At 42.0% G+C, this 18,034-nt stretch overlaps 1 protein-coding gene across 1 annotated transcript in view; it reads right to left on the minus strand.

The window, feature by feature from the left end:
* The window catches only part of Fam177a1 (family with sequence similarity 177 member A1), a 28,953-nt gene extending 12,018 nt beyond the window's left edge, over window positions 1-16,935 (minus strand). The window contains 3 exon segments of the mRNA XM_004648896.3: window positions 9,388-9,561; window positions 16,693-16,810; window positions 16,812-16,935. Coding sequence (XP_004648953.3) covers window positions 9,388-9,561; window positions 16,693-16,810; window positions 16,812-16,840 — 321 coding nt within the window. The 5' untranslated portion in view covers window positions 16,841-16,935.
* Window positions 16,936-18,034: the final 1,099 nt, after the last annotated feature.

Consider the following 18,034-nt stretch of genomic DNA (forward strand, 5'->3'; position numbering starts at 1 on the left):
CAAAATATAGATTTTGAGGGGGCCAGGGAGATAGCTCAGTAGAATAAGCACTTGCCTGGCAAGCACAAGGGCCTGAGTGCAATCCCCGGTTCCGCCAAAAAAAAAAAAAAACATTAAGATTTTGAAAAGAACATTGAGTAGGAGCATAGCACCGTGATGAAGTACTTATTTAGCATGTGCAAAGCCCTGCATTCAATCCCCAGCACAAAAGAGCAAGAGTGAGTGACAGCAATATAAAGAAGATTAAATAAATGAACAGAGTCAAGAATCAAGAGTGGGCCAGTGAGATAGCTCAATGGACTAAGCACCTGCTTAGGCAAGCGCAGGAACCAGGGTTCAATCCCCAGCACACACTGGCCCTGCTCCCCCCAACCGGGGTGGGTTAGCCCCCAAGACTAGGTGTGGTGGTGCACACCAGCCGTGGGGAGGCTGAAAACAGGACGATCACTATGAGTCCGAGCTGGTCATGAGATCCTGTACCAAAAACATTAAAAAAAAAAAAAAAAAAAAAAATCAAAAGACTTATTAATGGATCTACAGATTCAACATAATCCCCACCTGGCTTCTTTTCAAAAACTGACAAGCTGATTATAACATTCACATGGAATTGCCAGGCACCTAGAAAAGCCAAAGATATATTGAAAAAAGAAGTATGACTTACACTTTACGATTTCTAAACTTAGCAGAAAAGCAATGATCAAGACAGTAAATTAGCACTAGAATACATATACACTGGACAACGGAAAGTTAAGGGACCAGAAATTAACTGGCTGGCTGACCTCCAGCAGGACGGGGCACACAGGTCGGTGCACAGCGCCTGCCTGGCACATGACAAGTCTGCAGCTTGATTCCTGGCACAACCCCCTCAAAATAGAAATGTTACTGATTTCCAACGAAGATGCCAGCCAAAACTATCCAACTGGAAAAATAATCTTTTCATAAAAGAGTGCTAAGTCAATTGAAAAATCATATGCAAAAGAACGAAATTGGACTCATACCATATAAAAACATCAACTCAAAACCAAAGACACAATCAGCTAAGATTTAGCAAAGAATTCTTACAATATTAAAAACACAACAAAAGAAAAAAACAGATAATCTGGACTTCCTTAAATGTAAAAATTTTGTCAGGCATGGCGGCTATGCTTGTAATTCCAAGAAGCTGAGGCAGGAGAATCCTACAAATTTAACGCCAGCTTGGGCTAGACAGTAAGTTCAAGGCAGGCTGAACTACATATTGAGATCCCTTCCCAAAAATTAAAAAATTAAATTAAAAAAGCAAGAAGATGAAAACCATAGAATGAGAGAAACACTGAAAATTATCTATCTGATAAAAGTACTTCTGATCAGAATATGTAAAGAACTATTACAATTCCATTGCAAAACTACAAAGAATTTAAAGGACCTAAATATAGAGTTCTCTAAGGAAGATATACAGTAAGCACATGAAACAGTGCTAACTGACTGCCAGAGAAATTAACTGAAATACCACTTCACATCTAATAGGATGGCTAGAATCAAAAAGACAATAACTGTAAGGAGAAAAATCAGAGCACTTACACACTGCTGGCAGGAATGTGAAATGTTAGCACTTTGGAAAACAAATCAGGCATAGATAAAAGGTTATCATATGACCCATCAGTTCTACTAGCTATGTACCCAGCAGAAATAAAGACAGCTGGCATGGTGGTACACATCTGTGATCCCAGCACTCAGAGGCTGAAGCAGGAGAATCACCATGATCTCAAGGCCAGGCTGAACTGCAGAGTGAGACCCTGCCGAGAGAGAGAGAGAGAGAGAGAGAGAGAGAGAGAGAGAGAGAGAGAGAGAGAGAGAGGAAAAGCAGACAGACATATAAAACCTGTACTGAATTGTTCATAGTAGCATTATTCATATCAGCTCAAAAATGGAAACAACCCAAACTTCTATCAACTGATAAGGGATAAATGAAATGTGGTACATCCACACAATAAACAGATTATTACTTGACCATAAGAAGAGATAAAGTATTGACACATGGTATTAAATCGATGAACCTACAAAACAGTATGCTAAGTGAAAGAAGGTAGTCACAAAAGGCCACATTAATAACTGAGTCCATACATGTAAAATGTTCACAATACAGAAATCAAGAGAAAGAAAGGTAAGTGGTTGACAGAGACCTGTTGGGAGACATGCAAGATAGATGACAATCGCTAAAGGGTATGTGGAATCTTTGTGAGATGGCCAACGTACTAAAATACACTGGTGATGGCTGTACATTCTATAAATTTGCTAAATCACTGAATTACACATTTTAAATGGATGAATTGCATGGTAGATAAACAGTATCTCAAGAAAGGTTTTTTAAAAAGAGTATTTTTTATGTATTTGGTTGTTGCAGTGTCTCACGACACAGCTCAGACTCTAGCAATCCTCCTGCTTTCAGCCTCCCTGGTGCTGAGATTACAGGCATGCGCCACCACACCCAGACTCTGGCTGGCTCAGCATGCCCCAGGGTGGCAGTGGGGGCGCTGGCACGGCATGTGGTACCAGGGATCAAACTGTGGTCCTTGCGCGTGCCTAAGCAGGCGTGTTAGTCTGCTGAGCTATCTTACTAGCTCCCAAAAGAGTAATACTTTAGAAAGAAGCATGGTGGTGGTACAGACTGAGGTTGAGGCAGGAAGATGGCCTGATCTTAGCAACTAAGATCCTGTCTCAAAATAAAATTTTTAAGAAGGCTAGAACTATAGCTCAGTGGTACAGTGCTCACTTAGCATATACAAGACCCTAGGTTGAACCCCTGGTACCACTGAATAAACCAACATCTTTAAGAAATTAATAAGGATATATGTTCAACAATGCCTTCACTCAGTTTCTATGGAAATACAGGACAATTTTTGAGACAATGACTTTAAAAACAACACCCACACACAAATCTACACAGACACCACTAAGAAGACAACAATATGCAATGTATTAATTATTGAAACTGTCCTACTAATTGGTTTTGAAACTGTCTCATTGCCATCTGTTTCTCAATAAAATTATTTTTAAAAAGGATGGTAATGAGGGGTCAGGGTGATGGCTTGGTGGAATAAGTGCTTCCCTGACAAGTGCAAGGGCCTGAATTCAATCCCTGGTTCCGCCAAAAAAAAAAAAAAAGATGGTAAGACATCACTAGGTAATATAATCTTATGAGAATATGGTTATATATGTATTCTGTCACTCATCAAAATGTTATCAGTCCATGAAAAAAATATATATATATATTATCAGACGTGTCTTTGCAAATAAAAAAATATATATACAGACAAATAAGAATTAATCTTTTCAAACTAATTTAAAAGAAAATAAGAGTTCACACAATTCCTCCATTGTATGAAACACTTCTGCAATTTTCTCTATGTATATGGAACTACTTTCAGAGTATACTGTATGATCCTCTGAATGTTTTGTTTTTTTGTTCTTGTGAAACCAGGGATTGAACTCAGGCCCCTGTGCTTGCCAGGCAAGCGCTTATTCCACTGAGCCATCTCCCCAGCCCCACTCTGAGTGTTTTCTATAGTAGAAAATCTAGTGTTTGTTTTAGTTTGTTTTGTTGAGACAGGGTCTCATTTATGGCTCTGAACTCACTAGGTAGTGGAGACTGGCTTAAACATAGCAATGCTCCCACCTTATCCTCTGAGGTACTAAAATTATAGATGCACACTATAATTCCCAGTCTAAAGGTGATTCTGTTGTTTTTTGAGATAGGGTCTTGCTATGTATTCACACTGGCCTGGAACTCATTATGTAGCCTATGCTGGCCTTGACCTCACTAGGCTCCTCCTTGCCTCAGCCTCCTGAGTGCTGGGATTACAGCTGTGCACCAGCATGGCTGATTAGAAGTGATTTTTTTTTTTTTAAATAACCAAAACTTAGAGTCAAATCTGATGAAAAATAAGTTAACATTTAAAAAAAAATCAAACATAATTCAATAATTGTCTTGTTATTGTGCATTACTTTATTCATAGCACTGCAGAACCTAGTAACTTACTTGCTGCCTGTCTTTCCACTGGTGAAAACATAAAATTGTACTGGCCTTTTCTATATTATCAGCACCTAAAATAGTATGTAGCAAAAAGTACCTATTAGAAACATGGGATTCATGGCACTGAGCGTTGTTCCCCAACCAAGACCACACCCCACCACCCCAACCCCACTCCACTTTCTTATTCCTCCAAAGAAGGAAGTGAAAATAAAAATCATTGGACATTTCCTTCTGGCTCTGGCCCAACCTGGGGAAAGGCAGCAGGAGAGGGTGGCTCAGGGTGGAGGAGAGGTGAGGACAGTGAAAGAAAAAAAGCAGAAATAGGAATAAGTAATTGGCAGATAAGAAACTTAAAAGCTGAGGCCTTAGAATGAAGCCATGATGGCTTGGCTGCTTCCGCGAGGACTGATGCGTGCAGCCATGTGGAGGGGGGTAGGGTAGGGCTGCCAGGCCTGTCTGCCCTCAGCCAGAAGCTGAGAAAGGAGAATCATGAGGCAGCACTCCCACCTGCAGGCCAATGTCACACGCTCCCTGCAGATCGGGCAGAGCACCAATGTCTTTCTCTCCTAGGCCCCCAGGAAAGGATTATATTTTTATCATACTCAAGGGTCTAGAAGGGCAAGCCTAGACCAATGAGCCCTCTTCACCAGGGCCGTGGCTGGGAACAGGGCTGGGAGCAAAAAGGGCTGGGATTTCAGGGTGCAGCTGCACTCAGAAGAACCAGAGTTGGCTTCCACCTATCCCGTCCTCACGCCCCGCAGGTGGCCAGGCAGTGTCCTAGGCCTAGACTGTTGGGCAGGCTGTCTTGGCCTGCCTTCTTGGCATGGCCTCTGGCCCTGTGTCTTGAGACTCAGCTTGGCGCCTGGGTACCACTTGCTCCTGAGCCCCGCCATCTCCCTGTGACAGGTGAACTTCATGTACTGTGTCTTGGGTCTATTATCTGAATTGTGAGCAGGGTTCATCTATTTTAAACACAGATGTTTACAAATTAAAGCATACTTCAAACCACACACACACAAAAAAAAGACAAAAGAACAAAGAAAAAAAACCATGGGATTCAACTGAATTTTCAATGACTACTTGGAAAGGCAATACTTCTTTTTCATTATTCAAAATCTCTTTTTTTTTGTTTTGTTTTGTTTTGTACCTTTGCACTAGTGGTGATTGAACCCAGGGCCTTTTCACTAAGTTTCCCGCCCAACCCTGTATTGTTCATTTTGAGACAGGGTCTCACCAAGTCACTAAAGTTCCCCATGCTGGGCTCGAGTCTACAAACCTCTCATACCTTTTAACCTCCCATCCTACTTTTTAAAATATCTTATTGGCCAGGCAATGGCACAGGCCTGTAATCCTACCAGTTAGGGAAGCTGAGACAGAAGGATCACAAGCTCAAATCCTGCCTGGAAAACTTGATTTCAAACTTTAAAAAAAAAAAAAAAAAATTTTAAAAGCTAGACATGAAAGCCTTGGGCTTAATCTCCAGAAACACAAAAAACATTATTAAAGTTACATTACACTATTGAACTTTTTCTTTTTTTTTTTTTTTTTTTTTTTTTTTGGTGGTACTGGAGATTGAACTCATCTCCCTGGCCCCTAAAATTTTTTTAAAAGGAGCTAGGAATGCTCAGTGGTGGAGTCCCCGTGGGTGTGAACACCAGTATCCAAAAAGTCTTATACATCTTGCATATCTAGAAACTCTCAAGTTTTACTAGTAAAGCACATGAAGTAAAAAACCACACTATCTTCTAAGCAAACCATGACATGATACCATAAAGAAAGAATTGACAACTAAATTTTGGGTAGAAATTAGCAGGACAACAATTGAATTCTGAGATTAAAGCACTCAATTTAATTAGATAAACCAGAGAGAAGACTAGCGTGGAGGTATAGTCTGGTAATTCTTGCTACTTGCAAGCCCAACGCAGGAAAACTATGAAGTCTAGGGCAGAATAGATGATGGTTTAACTCTAAACTGTCCCTCGCAAAGTCTCCTGTTAGAGGCAGAACCTTTGGAAGGTGACTGGATCACAGAGGGTGAGAGGGAGAGCTACATTCATCAGTGGGTTAACCTATTGACTAACTCCTAGCTGACTGTGCTGTTGAGAGGTGGGAGGTGCAGACCTGGTGGGAGGCGCAGGTCACTAGGGCCATGACTCCAAAAGGGATATTCTTGTCCCCTGCGCTCCCTTCACTTTCTGCTTTCTGGCTGTCACAGTTGACCAGCTCTCCTTTGCCATGCCCATCATATGGTTTCTTCCTTGAAGTCAAGAAGCCTTGGACTGAACCCCCTAAATTTAAACCAAAATAAAATTCTCTTCCTTTAAGATGCAAGTTTCAGGTATTTTGTCCCAGTAACAGAAAAGTGACTAACTCAGAAAATTGGTACCAAAAGTTGGGCAGTTGGTATGACTATAGCTAATGATGTGATACAAAAGCCTTTGAAATTGATTTAGGGGAGGAAGCTGGAAAGGTTTAGAGATGCTAGGAGAGAAGCCTCAGAATGCTGTAAATAAGGATTAATGGGAGATTCTGGTTGGAGCTCAGAAACCAAAATGCTAATAAAAATACAGACAATAAAGGCCAGACTCAGGAGGTTTCAGATAGGAACTAAGATCTATTAGAAACTGGACTAGGAATCATACATGTTACATTCTGGCAAATAAATTATTTATATTTTACTAGAGTTTGTGTGTTGCTAAATTAAAAGGCAGTGGGCTAAATTGAAAGTCTGCAGACTAATCTGGTAGAATAAATTTCAAGGCACCCAACATTCAGCTTGTGGTGTGCATATTGTTAGCTACCTTATCTCTAATGAGAATCAAAAGCAAAATTCAGAGCTGAAACGTGATGATTCTAGACTGGCCAGAAAGGAATCACATGTAAAATTGGGGCCAAGGAGAGTGTAGTTGCTAAAAAAATTAGAGGTGTTTTTAACCATTTACAAGTTTACCCTAAACATCTGTCAGGCAGTACCATTCATTTATGTACTGACTATCCTAAGCATTGTTCAGGAAAGTGTCATTTCAACTTTTAATGGTCTTTTTGAGATAGGGTTTTGCTATGAAGTTCAGGCTGATCTCAAGCTCACTTTGTTGCCTAGGCTGGTCTTGAACTTGCAATGATTTTCCTGCCTTGACCCCCCAAAAGTGATGGAATTACAGGCATGTGCCATCACACCTAGCTGTAATCAATTATTATATTCAATAAATGTAATAAAATTGTCATTTTCACATTTCCTATCATCTTACAAAAAATTGTAATTTTCGGTCATCCTATATTTTTAAATATTTGGGGCCAGGCGAAATCCCAGCACTCAGGAAGCTGAAGCAGGATGGTCATGGGTTCAGGGACCCTCCTAAACTATATCGCAAGATGTTGTCTTTAAAGTAAATAAGGGCTAGGAAGACAGCTCAGTGGTCTGAGCACCTGTGTGGCAAGCACAAGGACTCGAGTTCGATTGCATGCCGTGATGGTCCTGGAACCCCAGGTGCACCATGCTGGCCTCATTGCTAGCAAGGTTAAGACAGGAGGATTGCTATGATTTTGAGCTGCATAACTAGACCTTGTAACAAATAAATAAATCAAATAAAAAATAAGCTTTAAAAATAATTTAATTAACTTAAATAATTGGACTGGTAAGTGGTTAAGAAGCCAAGTACTGCCAAGTGTGGTGGCATATGTCTGTAATGCCAGTGCTAAGGAAGCTAAGGCAGAAGGATTGCTGTGAGGGCAGCCTGGATTACACAATGAGACTAAGACCATCCTTGACCACAAAGCAAGACCCTGTCACTCACACACACACACACACACACACACACACACACACACACAAAGCCAAGTACTCTACACTAAAACAATAAAAAAGATGCCTTAAGGGCATCTCAGGAATCAACCCGACCACAGCCTTCTCAGGCTCAAGGGTAGAGAAGGACCAACTCCTTTAAAAGACTAAGAAAATAGACCCAGGAAGCTTTGCTCATCGAGGGGTGCCTAGGAAAGTGTATCCCCAGGTCAGCAATCTTTTCACTCAGAAACCACTGTAACCGTAGTCCAAGGAGTCCAGGCTATTCTCCAAGTGGTAGCAGACCTTGGCCATCCATATGGCACTCAGATATATAAACAACATACAAGAGCTGTGTGTTATGGAAGTTTCTACTCCTTGAGAGGTCAGGCAACATGCCCCCAAAGAAGGCAATGTCTGAAGCTGTGAGAGTAAAGCCAAAGGTACCACAGAGATTTCAGGATGTTGGAGGTACCAGAAAGGTAAAGAAAAGCTAAGCAGAGATAGCCCAAGAGTGAAATCATATGGACTGCAAATGACAAGGCCATAAAAGTGGGGCTTCTTAACTTCTTTGGAGCTCACATCTTACTACAACTTTCCCAGGATGCTGCGCATGGAGCTATAGAATTCAATCTTTACCCAGCTGGTCTTTAGTCTTGCTTTGGCCAAATTCCATTCTATCCTCCTATTTCTTCCTTTTAAAATGCAAGTGTTTTCCCTATAGCATTATATGTTAGAAGTATTTCCCTTTCTTTCTAATTTTATAAGGGCTCACAGTCAAGAGTGTACCTTGAATCCTATAGGATACCTTGGACTTGAACTTTTCAGCAGGGTTATTACTTAAGAGATAGACTAAATGCATTTTACATGAGATAAACATGAGCCTTGTGAGGGCTTGGGCAGAATGTTTTATATTGACAATGTACCCAAAAGTCTCACATGCTCAGAGGTGAAGATGACTGGACCATGGAGTTCGCTATACTCACCAGTGGATTAATCCACTGACGACTTCATTACTATATATGCTATTAGGAAGTGGGGCCTGGGGCCTGGTTGGAGGGTATGAGTCCCTGGGGGCATGACCTGGAAGGGTGTTAATTTTATTCCTGGCTCCTGAGTTGGCTTTCTACTGCTTGGCTGTCATGGTTAGAGCAGCTCTCCTCTGTGACACATTTCACCATGCGGTTACAGCCTTGGAGCCAGCCAATCACAGACTAAACCATCTAAAATCATGTGCTCCTCTTTTGAGTTGTAGATGTTCTTGTCCCAGTGACAGAAAGTGACTATTACACTAGGTAACATAATGAGATGGCCTCAAAAGAAAGAAAAAATAAAGACAAATCTTATATAAATCTATTAACACTAACAACTAACTAAAAATTTAAATTAAAAACCAAAAACAAATTCTTTCAGTCAACTGCAATGTTGGGGATATTTCTACCTATGTTGTATAAAAATACTATTTTCTACCAAAATAATAATACATAATTTTATAATCAGAATATAGTTGCTCTTAAAAAAGTTTCTTCCATTCAATACAACAAATAATCAAAACAAGATCCAGTGACGAAAAGATCACATGTCTCAAACTTACCGGATCAAGAGTAGGTAAAACATCTTTCTTTTCTAGACTCTCCACTTCATCTTCATCTGTGCTATATTCTTCCATTGTTTCACCACTAACAAAGTGGATGACTCTCCTTGGGACTTTCTTCTTTTTTCCTATGACTCCCAGTTCTACATTTTCAAAGCCTCTTTCATTACTTATCTGTATCAATAATAAATTAAGAAAAAAGAGTGTCAAATGAGATTCTTTTTCATCACATGAATACATGTTTAGTTAGTTACTTTTAGGAATTAAAGAAATATAATTCAGTCCTTAAACAATTTTTAAAAAACCCTGTATCTACAATTATCCTATCCTTGAACTTCCAGATATCTTAATCAATAGTATGTCTTTTTGATAGTAAAAGATTTACATTTTTTTTTTTTTTTTTTTTTGGGGCAAGTGCAGGTCCTGAGTTCAATCCCCAGTACGGAAAAAAAAGAAAAAAGAAAAAGAAAGAAAGAAAAAGAAAAAAAAAAAAGATTTACATATTTTTACTTGAACGGTAGTCTTTGGAATTTTAATTATATCCAAATTTCACTCCCAAGGAAATTTTATCTCAGATCTATAGCTATATTTAAAGTGAAAATAAATGTACACTGTGGGAGGAGACATTAAAGAGCTTTTATTATTAAGTTTACAGGCTTAAAGTTTTTTGCATCTTACTAGCTTTCAAAAAGGCACAGTGGAGGGCTGGGGAGATAGCTCAGTAGAATAAGCGCTTGCCTGGGCCTGAGTTCAATCCCTGGTTCCGCAAAAATAAAAAATAAAAAAAAAAAAGACACAGTATACACAATGGTGAAGGAAAATCTGGCTACCTCTACAAATAGGTACTAAAATGAAGTAGAAGATATAGGCAAGTAAGTGGCCAAGAAGGTCTTATTCTTTTTGCATTTTTATTGTTTGGTGCTATTTTTGGTTTGTGACAAAAATATGCTCATGTATTATTTGTATAGTTTATTTTGTTTCTTGAGACTGGGTCTTACTATGTAGTTCAGGCTGGCCTTGAACTCACTATGTAGCCTAGCGTGCCCTTGAACTCATGGCTGATCCTCCTGCTTCAGCCTCCAGAGTGCTGGGATCACACCCATGTGTCACCACACCCGGCAATTACTGGTATATTTAAAAAACTAAATGAAAGTAAAATGATGCAGGACTACATGATTACTATAATTGAAGTCTACGCTGGTAGGATTCTCTGCAATAATCCAGAATTCAAAACTTGTGTCACCAGGCATAGTGGCACATGCCTATAATCCCAGCAATCAGGAGGCCGAGGCAGAAGGAGCTCCAAGAGTTCAAGGCCAGCTGAGCTACATAAGTAAATTCAAGGCCAGCCTGCACTACATAGCAAGACCCTGCTTCAAAACAAAATAAAACTTTTGTTTTCTATATAAGGATTCTCGTAATTGTGGGCAAACATAATTCAAACCCATGCTTATTTTTCAGCCACTATAAAAAATTCTTTGCAGAGAAAGATTTACTGATAAATATAGTAGACTAGAATTGTTCAGTCATGAAAGTATAAGTAACTTTATTTTTATGTATTGCTCCCTATTAATCTTTAGAAAACAAGATTTTTATCTGTCTTTTATATCCTTAAGAGCTTATTTGGAGGTTGTAGAAGGGGAGCACAGCTACTCATATACCCTTGACTAAGGAATGGTCCTCCTCTGTCAGGGGTGCTTGTTCTCTTTGCCTCAGCTCATGGCTTCTAGGAGGGACACATAGAGAGTGTCCAGGGAGGAAGGGAACATGCACCTAGCCAGCCAGATCAGACAATTCACCGTAGTGATTAATGCAGTGATAGATGCTGCAGCCAGATCGCCCTCACCTTCACTACTTGTCCTTTATTTCCCAAAGGTAAGTTTAGGATTGGCTAGGATCGGAATCCAGATACAGCCAACCCAAACACCTGTATTATTTAGTGGCATACCCAGACATCACTGGCAGCAACTAGAACTGCTGTATAACACTATAGACCATGAAAATTTTAGTAACACAGGCTATGTATTTATGAGCTAACCTGAAAATTATTTCACAATTGTCTGTAGCCTGTTCTGAGGGTTCCAACAAATTCCATCTCTCAACAAGTGAAATCAGCCCACTTACTATATCCATGATCAAAATAAGAAGCAAGTGAGCTGGATGCGGTGGTACACACATGTAAGCCTGGCACTTGGGAGGCTGAAGGAGAAGTATCACTGAGTTTGAGGGTGGCCTGGGCGGCCTAGTGGGTTTAAGGCCAACCTGAACTATATAGGGAGACCTTGTCTGAATTTAAAAGGAGAGGGAGTGGTTCACCCAGGAAACCTTCTACACTACCCTCCCCCCAAATCCCTAGATACCTAGAGCAATTCCTATCCAGTCTCATGTTTTATAGCAGCAATTCTCCTTGCACCACGACTTGGCCTTTTAGATCCCTTACTTAGCTTCCTAAGTAAAAGAAAACCAGAGGAGCTAGGTCAGATTTCCAGGCATCCTCATAACTGGATGGATCCACGCCAACACAAAGCCCCAGCCAGGGACTCAAGCTCAGATCTCGCACACATGCCCCATTCATCCCACTGCACCCCTTGGAAGAGCAGAAGCTCTAGCAATCCTTCACAGCTAGTATTTCTTTTTTTAAAGACACAAGCAAATGAAATTTCTCTCAATAGCTTGGTTATTTTCCTTAGACAACTTTAATAAATCAAAACATTCTGGCTGAGTGAGAAAGACTAGTAAAAAAAAAATCTCCAGTTAATGGAGTCAAGGTTAACTTGACTCTTGGTTATATTCTTTCCAAACAATTTTTTTTTAACTATACAAGACTAAAATATGATTCATACTTTTCATTCCAATAGCAAAATTAGATAAATATAAACAAAATTTTCAGTAACATTTTGCCTATATATTTTCTATATTTTCTTTTACTGGGAATTGAACTTAGGACCTTGCACTTGCCAGACAGGTACCACCATGCCATTGAGCTATATACCTCCAGCAATATATTTTTTTAAAGGCATTTGATTTATTCTAATCATATTTCATATGGAGATTTTATTCAAGAGGCTTTTATATAAGACTTTCATTTTTTAAAACTATTATCAGCAGAGCATGGTAGTAGACACCTGTAATTCCACAGCTTGGGAAGCTGAAGCCAGAGGATCATGAATTTGAAGCCAGCCTGAGCTACATGGTTAAGTTCAAGACCATCCTAAACTACATAGAGAAACCCTATCTGAAAACAACAATCATATTAAAATTTTAAAAGTATTAGCTTTTGATACAGTAAATCTCAGGAGCCAGCAAACTTTCTGTAAAGTTCAGACAGTAAATACCTTCAGCTTTGCAGATCAGAGCAGGCACAACAGAACTCAAAAAAGCATCCACAGACACAGAACCACTGAGTACATAGTGAATGCGAGAGAGTTGCTAGTGTTCCAGTAAGACTTACAGAATCAGGGCGGGCTGGTTCGGGCTCCGGGCCTGTGGTTTGTCACCCTTGCTTTAAGAAACCAGACTAGCAAGTAAGCAGTCTATGAAAGACAATCTATGACGTGACTCCAACTTGAATGTAGTGGGTGAGGGCAGTGAAGGGAGGCACTGCCAGATAAAACAAACTAGAAAATCATTTCCTTGAAACTTCCCAACAATTATAAATAAAAACTCTTCTCTCAATTTTCCAAATGTTTTACATTTGCAAACAATAAACAAGTGAACATTTTTATTGTCAATTAAAAAAAAAAATCCATTTTAACGAATCCCAAAGAGTTGAAAAAAACTTTCCTAAAACCAGGAATTGTGAAATGTAACATCCTTAATAACTAACCACATTTTATGGTTAACCTGGACTATAAATCTGCTTATCTTGATTCTTGTACCTGTGTGATCCTTGTAATGGCAGTTTTTTTTCTATACACTCCAAAGGCACCCTATACATTCGACACACAGGACTTGGAATTTATTGTGTTAACTTCCCCAACCAGGCTGTCAGCAACCAGAGCACTGCCATATCCTTGAGCCATCATTTCCTGACACACAGTGACAGCAACACTACTCCTGTTTACAAAGGTGCTAAAGAAGTTAGCAAGTAGTCCTGAAATTTTAACTCCTTTGGTAACACTGAGGCTGAGATTCTGGTAAAAGTCTATTCAGAGCAGCTGCTGGATAGAATGTCACCAGGGCTGGGTGGCCTGGTTAGAGACCTAATTCTAAGCACAGATTCAATCACCCATTTCGAAATCCATCCCCAAATGGGGTGTGCCCTTCTGATGAACTTGGGAAGGAGTATAGGATAACAGTTTTTCCCTCCACCCAAACCTCTACCCCACTGGCCTTTTCCCCTTACTGTGCTCAAAATTCTAACATAAGCCTGGAGTTCCTTTAGGAACGTAAGAAAGCAAGCAGGACAAGCCATAATCCCAGCACTATGGGAGGCTGAGGCTGGAGGCTGGCAGGTTCACTTAGCCCAAGCGACTTCACAATTTAGCAAGACCATCTCAAAGGGAAAAAAAATCTCCTAAACCAAAAAAAATCTGAGCCAAAGTGCACACATAACTAAGTAGTATATTATTTTTTAATCAAGAATATGAAAACAAAATAATACCAATAAAACCAAAAGACCCTTTAATTAAAACAAGACATAGCTTGGTAAATCATTACAAGTGTGTTTACTTTGCTATTAAGAGTGTCAAAGATAAAGTCCTGATGAACACTATTCTAGTGACAAAAGGTAATATCAAATGGAAAAGCATATAAATGCTGTGAACCAAAGGTTCAGTTCAAGTGCTCCTGTGGACAACACGTCTCTACTAAAAATGAAAGCAGGAGCCAGCTGGGCTTGGTGGTGCACACCTGTAATGCCTGCACTGGGGAGGCTGAGACAGGGGGATCACTGAGTTTGAGACCAGCCTGGGCTACAAAGTGAGCTCAAGGCCGGTCTCAGCTGCATAGTGAGACCCTTTCTCAAAAAGATCTCAACCCCCACCACAAAAAAAAAAAATGAAAGCAAGTGATGGCTGCGTGTGGAGCTCTGTGGCACAGCACTGGCCTAGCGTACTTAAGGCCCTGAGTTCAATCCCCAGTACAACAAAGGAAAAAAGTAATCAGCATTGTCCTCTGAATACTTCATGTTACCCTCCTCCTCCTCCCCACACAGGGGGAAAAACCAAGAAATTTCAGAGACCTGTATGTGGGAAAACTTTTTTTTTTTTTATTTATTTATTTGAGAGAGAGAGAGAGAGAGAGAGAGAGAGAGAGAGAGAGAGAGAGAGAGAGTGGTGTGTGTGTGGCCAGGTCAGCCCACCAGGGGGCGGGGCTGGCTGGCATGTGGTGCTGGGGGATCGAACCGCAGTCCCTGATGCTTTGATAAGCTTGTTCCAAGTAGGTGCTTTAGACCACTGAGCCATCTCTCCAGCCCCGTGGGAAAACTTTTGAGTGTAAATTAGATCTCATAAGTGTCATAATGGCAGTCAGCATCGTTCTTTAAGAACCTGTAATTGGGAGTAATATCTCACTAACACACAGGTATGTTTAGTCTCAAAAATAAAACTACTTTTTTTTTAAACACCCCCACAAAAACCCCTTTTGTAAATTTTATTTATTTACTTATTGGCAGAACCGGGGATTGAACTCAGACCCTTGTGCTTGCCAGGGAAGTGCTTATTCCACTGAGCCATCTCCCCAGCCCCTAAAACTACCTTTTGAAAAAAACTTTTTTCTTATAAGGCAATAAATTTGTACACATTAGTAACTCTGAATTTTTAACAGCCAAAATTGTACAGTCCTGAGCCAGCTCCAATGAAAGCAAATTCTTCATTGGAGCATTGTGTTCTGGTTTTTTGTTTTGTTTTGTTTTGTTTTGTTTTGCTTTTTTTGCGGAACCAGGGATTGAATTCATGGCCTCTACTGAGCCATCTCCCCGGCCCCAGCATTGCGTTCTTGAGACAAGGTCTTGCTATAGTTCAGGTTGCCTTGAACTCACAATGTAGTCCAGGATGGTCTCAAACTGACTTTTCCTGTATCAGCCTCCTGAGCGCAGGAGTCAGTGCAGAAGATGAGAGCACAGTACAACTGTGGCTGGAGGTGCCTTCCTTGAAGGCCAGGCCTCAAGCTAAAGACTGATTAGACCTACATGCCTCTGAGAGATAAACAATACTGATACTACCTAGTCCAATAATGTCTAGATAGGCATCAGTCACCTAGGTAGGTGACCAGGGCCTCCTGACTCATCTCTCCTTATTCTTTCCTGTACCCATGACTTGCTTCTCCGGCTACCAATACAGTTTTTACCCAAGCTGCTATACTTTGTAATCTTATTGTTTGATCAGTTTTGTCCCACCTTGGACCCACCTCCTGATGTTGCTCTATAAAACTTCCTTTGAAGCCTGGGATGGTAGTGCATGCTTGTAATTCCAGCATTAGGGAGGCTGAGGATTGTAATGAGTTCGAGGCCAGCCTGGGCTACATAGTAAGTTCAAAGACAGCCTGAAATATGTAGTAAGACCCTGTCTCCAAAAAGAGAAGTGGGCTGGTGAGCAATCCATATCATATCAAATCCCCCCCACCCCATCTCTCCCTCCACAAAATTTCCTACTCTTAACCTTCTTTGTATCTTAGAATTCATTCTTCCATTTCGGAGAACACAGTGTATCAGGCATCTAACAGGTTGAGGGTTACATTTATTTCTCCTATATCACAGAGATTGAATCCAAGGTTTAAACACTGTGCTACAGTTCTACATCAACAAACACACCCTGACTTAACATTGAACAGTCTCACTAAATTGTCCACGATGGGCTCTAACTTGCGATCCTCCATCCTTCTGCCTCAGCCTACAACAGTGCTGGGACAACGGGGCATGCGGAACCATACACTGTTGCTTGCTTGAAGTTGCCAAAGGAGAACTTTAGTAGCGTACCACCTGGCTCGCATATTTGTGTTGGACTGCAGAACCCTGAGCCTTTTTTACCTGGTTGTTTAAACCCACCTCCCACAGTTATGAGGATTCAGCGAATCAGGGCAGGTAAAAACTCAAGCTACATTTCTTATTCACCACCACAAGGCTGATGCCCAAGCAGGTGCCAGCACCAACAGGCTGAGAAATGGAGGGAACGGCGGTCACCTGACTTCAGCTCTCTATGATCAACATCTGGAGGACGCGCCCCTCTCCTCTGAAAGAGTGGCCGCCCACTCCTCGGTGTGCGGTGCTGCAGCGCGGGGCCTGAGAGCGGGCGCCCGGCAGGCCCCGTGAGGCTCCAAGGCCCGCGCGCGAGAGAGACGGCGCTCGGCCGCGGCCCCGCCACCTACCTGCGGCGCCGAGTCCCCAAACGCCGCGGCCGCCGCAGCGCCTGACACCAACACAGAGTCCGCTCCTTCCGCCGGTTCCTGCTCCATCGTTGTTGCGGCCACGGGGCTGGTGGCGAGACAGGGAAATGGCCGATAAACCCAATTCCATCCTCCGCCTCTCCGCCCAGTAGCTGGCGGAGCCTGGCGGACTGGAATAGGGGACTCAAGCGGCAACGCCCCGCCGCGCCCCACCCTGCCGGGTCACGTCACCGGACAGCAGCCGCGCGGCCTAAGGGCGGGGCCAATAGGGGTGGGCGGGGCCACCGATGATGGGCGGGGTCGGGCAGCACGCGAGCCGAGGGAGTCGGAGCTTCCTTTCCCCGTGGGGCAGCCTTCAGTTGCGCCGCTTCCGGCCAGGCAGGCTTAGGGAGCTCGCTGCATCCCCGCCTACCACCTTGTGGGACCTCCTGCCTCTTACCTGCACTTGAGCCTCGGGGTGCGTATTTGGGGACTGGCGCTGACCCACCGAGGGCCGGACAGTCGCACTTCGGGAGCGTGGTTTCTGCTCGTGAAAAGTGAAGACAGCTGCGTGGTGTGCATCAGACAGCTAGTGTTGAGATGGGGTTGCCGAGCATGGGAAACGTGTATCTCCAGTTCCTAACATGGATGCCAGCCAGCCCAGCCAAAGCACCCTTGCGCCAGCCTCGCATTTGTAATCTCAACACAGGAGAGGCTGAGGCGGGAGGACTGCTGCGAGTCCGGGACCAGCCTGGGATACAGGGTGAGACAAGGCCAATCTGAACTACATAGCGAGACACTGTCGCAAAACAAAACAAAAACGAAAACCTTCGAGCTGTGTGTAGTGGCACACGCTGTAACGCCAGCTACTCTGCAGGCTGCTGCCTTGCCGCCCTCGGTGGCAGGAACTCCCATTCCCTCCTCCCAGGTGGATCCCAAGTCACTCTCGCGGTGGGGGACGTGCCTGATTCCCAGGGGTCAGGCGGGGCTGTCCGAGGCTACCTTTTCTCTGCAGTCGGGACCTTGCGCCGCTAAGCTACAGTCCTGGCCTGAGTCTTGTTTCTTAGTACACTGAAAATTCTAACTGAAAGTAATAATGTTTCCTAAATACAGTAATCTTAATAGAACTAGGCAATTGAAGAACAGTTTATTACAAATGACAATTCAACGTAAAAGCATGAAATCCCATTGGTTTTATTTGGGACATTTATGTTTTTGTCAATATTTATAAACTCTCATAGCTCAAGTAAAAGTGAGCAACAGAACAACAGGTTTTCCCCCTCACTTTGTAGTATTACTACTGTAGCAGCACCGTCACAAAAATAAATTCAAATATTATAATCTG

This window comes from Octodon degus, unplaced genomic scaffold (assembly GCF_000260255.1).
Source record: "Octodon degus isolate 3935 unplaced genomic scaffold, OctDeg1.0 scaffold00086, whole genome shotgun sequence".
Lineage (NCBI taxonomy): Eukaryota > Metazoa > Chordata > Mammalia > Rodentia > Octodontidae > Octodon > Octodon degus.